At 41.4% G+C, this 5,439-nt stretch overlaps 1 protein-coding gene across 2 annotated transcripts in view; it reads right to left on the reverse strand.

The window, feature by feature from the left end:
- Positions 1–5,439, reverse strand: part of GPNMB (glycoprotein nmb) — a 41,040-nt gene that overhangs the window by 18,671 nt on the left and 16,930 nt on the right. For both annotated transcript variants that reach the window (XM_014587136.2, XM_014587135.2), the window contains exon 4: positions 2,106–2,279. In XM_014587136.2, coding sequence (XP_014442622.1) covers positions 2,106–2,279 — 174 coding nt within the window. The remainder of the gene's footprint in view (positions 1–2,105; positions 2,280–5,439) is intronic.

A 5,439-nucleotide genomic window follows, 5' to 3' on the forward strand; every position in this document is an offset into this window, starting at 1 on the left:
TAGGGCGTGTGCACTCGCCAGACAGACAGAGACCGAGAGACAGAAAGCGAGAAATCACCCCCCGTGGGGATGGCCACGCCGCAATCCCTTCTCTTCCATTCTCCTCTCGAGATCTTGGACACGCACGCACACACGCCCAGCGTGAGTTTTAAGTCACCGAGTTCGGGACACGAACTGCGGTCGACTACGTGGGAGTTCAGCGACATAGCCATTACGTTAACTGCTGGTCCGAGAGAAAGTTGTTTCTTAAAGAGGAGTAGTGACTGCTGGGGCCAGCAGGTGGCATGGCGATTGGGGCGCTGGACTCCCACATGGCTGACCTAGTGATGGCTGTGAGGAGGGAAAACAGGATAGGAATATAACACTGCTTTTGAAAGGGAGGTGGCTGCTCATTTTTATGCAAAATGTTATTAAAAAAAAACACCATAATTTTATCGGCCAGCCCGATAGCAATTTTCAAATACATACTCATGCTAGGTGGCAAATGTGGCATTTTAAACTAAAAGTTTGGCAGCTTTACTAAATACAGCCTAAATTTTCTCCCCCTAAAAATAATCACTTCACCAATAATAAAACAAAGTGAATGCCGTTTATGGTTAAAGAGAAAGAGTGGGCTGTATCGAAAAAGAACAGCAGTGGAGCAACAGGTGGGTGGTGGTTAAGGTGATGGATTTCTGCATAGCTGACTGCAGTTGGAGTCTCAGACCTGGTGGCCTGAGAGTCATGCCGGGCTCATGTGTGCAATGCCCAGAATCCCAAGAGGAGACTGGAGCAGAGGGGGTTGCAGAGTGGGCATCCCTTCTGGGGGATGATTTCTCACTTTTACCTCTGTTAGATTATTTTATTTCTATACAGTAGAATTTTATGCAACCATTAAAATAATGTATATAAAGAATATTTAATGATATAGTCAAATACTGATAATATTAAGTAAAAATGTGTATATGATATGATCTAAATAGAGAAACGTTAGTAAGAAAAACACCATAGTATTGGGAACCAGCAGTTAGCGTAATGGCTATGTCGCTGGACTCCCACGTAGTCACCCACGGTTCACGTCCCGGACCCAGTGGCTTAAAACTCATGCCGGGCGCGTGTGCATGCGTGCCCAAGATCCCGAGAGGAGAATGGAGGAGAAGGGATTGCAGCGTGACCATCCCCCCTGGGGGGTGATTTCTCGCTTTCTGTCTCTATGTCTCTCTCTGTCTGTCTGGCGAGTGCACAAGCCCTATAGCGGGGGGAAAAAAAAAAACCTCTCCAAAAAAAGAAAAAAGAAAGAAAAACACCATAGTATTAATGGTAATGGTCTCTTATGTTTAGTATAAATGAGATGTTTTTCATTTGTGCTTTTTCCGTAAATTTTCTACAATGAACATGTTTCTTTAATTCTTAAAACTTCTTTTAAGGGGCCAACCCATAGCCTGCTGGTTAAGGTGGCTGGATCCCATATCACTGACTGCATGGTTTGAGTTCCAGACCTGGTAGTTTGAAAAACATCCTTGGCACATGTGAATGCATGCCCAAAATCTTGAAAAGAGGGAGAAATCGAGAAGAAATTGTGCTACAATCATGACCCAAGAGGGGAGTGGTTCTTGCCCACCACTGATCTCTCTCTAGCAAGTGAAAACGCCCTCTGGTAAATTAAAAAACATTCTTTTAAGGACATAAAAAAACCTAAAGAATAAGTCAATGAATACCCATTAATATGCTCTCCAAATAAATCAATGTTAATATTTGGTTGTTTGGAAAGTCATGACACATTTTTTGCTTAGAAAAATAGTAAAATACATCATGACTTTCCTGACAACCTAATATATTTTCTTGTTAACGTTTTAGAGAGGATAAAAACGAGTAATTTTTTTTAAGTTGAATCTTTTTTTTTTCTTTTTTTCCCCCCTGTCGTTTTGATTCTTTGGTGTCCTGGAGGTTTGGCAAGGTTAACCAAGACTTGATCTCTCACCGTCATCCCAAGATAAGGAAAGTTGATAGAACAGTGGTTGTTAAAGTCTCAGTGTTATCTTTCATTCTCAGTTACAGAATAAAAAAAAAGTTTAAATTTTACAGAAAGATAAAGAAGAGGCTGAAAGGGTTTTTAAGAGTCCAACCGAGTGTGTGGAAGACATAGACAAAATTCCCTCTCTTCCATCCAGGGTGGTGAGGAAAAGGCCTCCCGTCAGGGAACATGTTATGGTGGGTCTGGTTGGAGCTGTTTCTCCAGTCACTGTCCTCGGACCAGGCCGTCCAGTTGTAAATGTACGAGTCAGCAGGCAAAGCAGTGTCTAAAGAGAGAAACAAACAAGCTTTACTGCTATCTGGCCCAGAATGCCCCAAGCCCATCACTGAAGTAAGCACATTTTCATCACTAGCTTAAAAGTTGTTAGACAACGAAACACCAAATATTCAGAGTTTATGCAATGGTACATTTATGATGTGGGCACTTTCCTGCATATGCATTGTATTTCAGTAAAAGTTTTATATAAAGCAATTTTCAATAAAAATTTACCTAGAAAATTCAATCTAGAAATATCATTTAAAATATTTATCATTCTATTTATCTTTTTATTTTGACATACTCTCCCTATATAGATTTTCCTGACTCATTTGACAAAGACTTCAACACAGTCTAAGAATAAGAACATTCTGCTATCTGGGACCAGCAGTTAACATAATGGCTATGTCGCTGGACTCCCATGTAGTCGACCATGGTTTGCGTCCTGGACCCGGTGGCTTAAAACTCACGCCGGGCATGTGTGAGTGCATGCCCAAGATCCTGAGAGGAGAACAGAGGAGAAGGGATTGTGGTGTGGCCATCTCCCCTGGGGGGTTGATTTCTCGCTTTCTGTCTCTCTGTCTCTCTCTGTCTGGCGAGTGCACACGCCCTATAGCAAAAATCACTCAAAAAAAAAAAAAAAAAAAAAGAACATTCTGCTATCGAACTGCAACACTGTTACCACCCTACTGCAATCTAATGGAAGTTCACATACTATTAATGTATTTTAACTATTGTCTCTTCAAAAGATTTCAAAAAAAGATGTTCTCCTCCATCTAAAGCTATGTATATATGCATACATATGAGGAAACTTCAAAAGGGTAAAATGGAATTAAAGTACAAGTTTGTTTTGGCACAAAATTTTTTTAAATCCCTGTGTAGTTTTTTCATAATACACATTTCATGAATTTTTTGAACACTCCTTCATATATAGACAGAAAATATATATTGGATTGCTAGAAAAGTCATGATGTATTTTTTTCTATTTTTTATGCAAAAATCCATCATGACTTTTCTGATGTCTATCTATATATAGGTGTATAGAGAAAGTAAAAATGAAAAAAATATTTAAATTGCTGAATCTAGGCAGAGAACATTTGGATATATCTTGTTTCAAACTTTTCAGTTTTTCTATATATATGAAAGTTTTCATTTTTACTAAGCCATCATCAATATCTCTTCATATTAAACAATCCCTTCATCCTATTATTTTTATGTCACTAACATTTTTTGTTTGTCTGGGTTTTTCTTTTTAAAGAGAGATTTTTGGGGAACCGGCAGTTAGCGTAATGGCTATGTCGCTGGGTTCCCACGTAGTCGACCGTGGTTTGCGTCCCGGACCCGGTGGCTTAAAACTCACGCCAGGCGCGTGTGCGTGCGTGCCCAGGATCCCGAGAGGAGAATGGAGGAGAAGGGATTGCGGCGTGACCATCCCCCCTGGGGGGTGATTTCTCGCTTTCTGTCTCTATGCCTCTCTCTGTCTGTCTGGCGAGCGCATGCGCCCTATAGCAAAAACCTCTCCAAAAAAAAAAAAGAGAGAGATTTTTGCTATAAGGTGCGTGTGCTCGCCAGAGAGATAGAGTCAGAGACAGAAAGCAAGAAAGCATTCCCCAGGGGGAATGGTCATGCTGCAATCCCTTTTCCAGTCTCCTCTCAGGATTTTGGGCATACATGCACACATGCCTGGCATGAGTTCTAAGCCATCAGATCTGGGACTTGAACTGAGGTCGACCATGTGGGAATCCAGCAATGTAACTATTACACCATCTCCTATGTTACCAACATTTTGAAAGTATTTATATTTATTTATCTATTATAGGCATTTTTATTTGTTAGTCTTAAATTGTCCCAAATATGGCCAATAGAAGCTGTTTTGTGCTGGCTCCTATGTCCTTTGACATAACCCTGTTAGTCTTTGAGCTTTTTCTGGAATAATAGATGTCTCAGGCTTACCTGGTACTTTCTTTGCCCTACACCTGGAACTGTTAATTTCTTCAAAGATCTGTACTCTCTTTTACTGTGATAGAGATTTTATAAAAATGTTCATTAGAAGGGGCCAGCAAGAAGAATGGTGGTTAAGGCACTGGATCCTACATGGCCAGCTGTCAGGTTTGAGTTGTCCTAGAACCAGCTGCTTGAAAATCACACCGGCATGTATACATGTGCACCTAAAAATCCCAGAGAATAGAGGAGAAGGAATTGCAGTATGGCCATCTTTCCTGGGGGCGGAGGTGATTTCTCACTTCCCCTCTGTCTCTCTGGTGAGCACACTCACTCTGTGGCAAAAATCTAAAAACATAATAATAATTTTTTTTTTTAATAGGAAGGACTCTTTTACAGAAAAGTGCTCAGAGGACTGGGCTCTCATTGGAACCTTTAGAATAATCAAAGTTTTTTAAAAAAGAGAAAAAAAATGTTACAGAATACTAAACACTTGAGGAGAAGGGTGTCAAGAAACAATAGCAGTATCTTGCACTTACAGAACATGTGAGCATTAAAGGTTGGGAGAAGGGTCTCCAGTAGGTCAGGAGAAAATCTCGGATCTTACCATTTCTGCAGTTCTTCTCAAAGACTATATTGCCATCTGCATCTTCTTTTTGGCATCTGGGGAATACCAAGTTCACCACAAACGTGATATTTGAGCCCACCAGTGCTGGTGAGTCGCTGGTCAGGACAGCCTGCACACGGCCACCTAGAGCATAAACAAAAGGCAGCTTAGTGATCAAGGACCTCTTTTTCTTTCACCCATTAATAAACAAAAAGTGGGTCTGGGTAGTGGCACAGTGATAATGCAGCGGGACTCATATGAGAAGGGTCCTGGTTCACATTCTGGCCCAGGACCTCCCTGAGCACACATGTGTGTCAGTGCCTGGTATGCTCACAGCCATGTGTATGTGCCCAGCCTGCCCGTGTCCATCCAGCCTGCTCACATCCATTCAGCTTGCCAGGACTGGGGGTGGATCATGGTGTGAAGATCCAGCTGGGAGTACCTGTCTCTCTCTTTGACTAAAGAAATAAATGGATAAACTTAAAAAAATAATTATCATGTAGATGGACTGGCCCCATAACCTAGTAGTTAAGGGAGCCAAATCCCACACAACTGACTGTGGTTTGAATCCTGGACCTGGTGGCTCGAAAAACATGCTGGAGATGCATGTGCTCAAAATCCT

Source organism: Tupaia chinensis, unplaced genomic scaffold, assembly GCF_000334495.1.
Source record: "Tupaia chinensis unplaced genomic scaffold, TupChi_1.0 Scaffold000184_1, whole genome shotgun sequence".
Classification (NCBI taxonomy): Eukaryota; Metazoa; Chordata; class Mammalia; order Scandentia; family Tupaiidae; genus Tupaia; species Tupaia belangeri.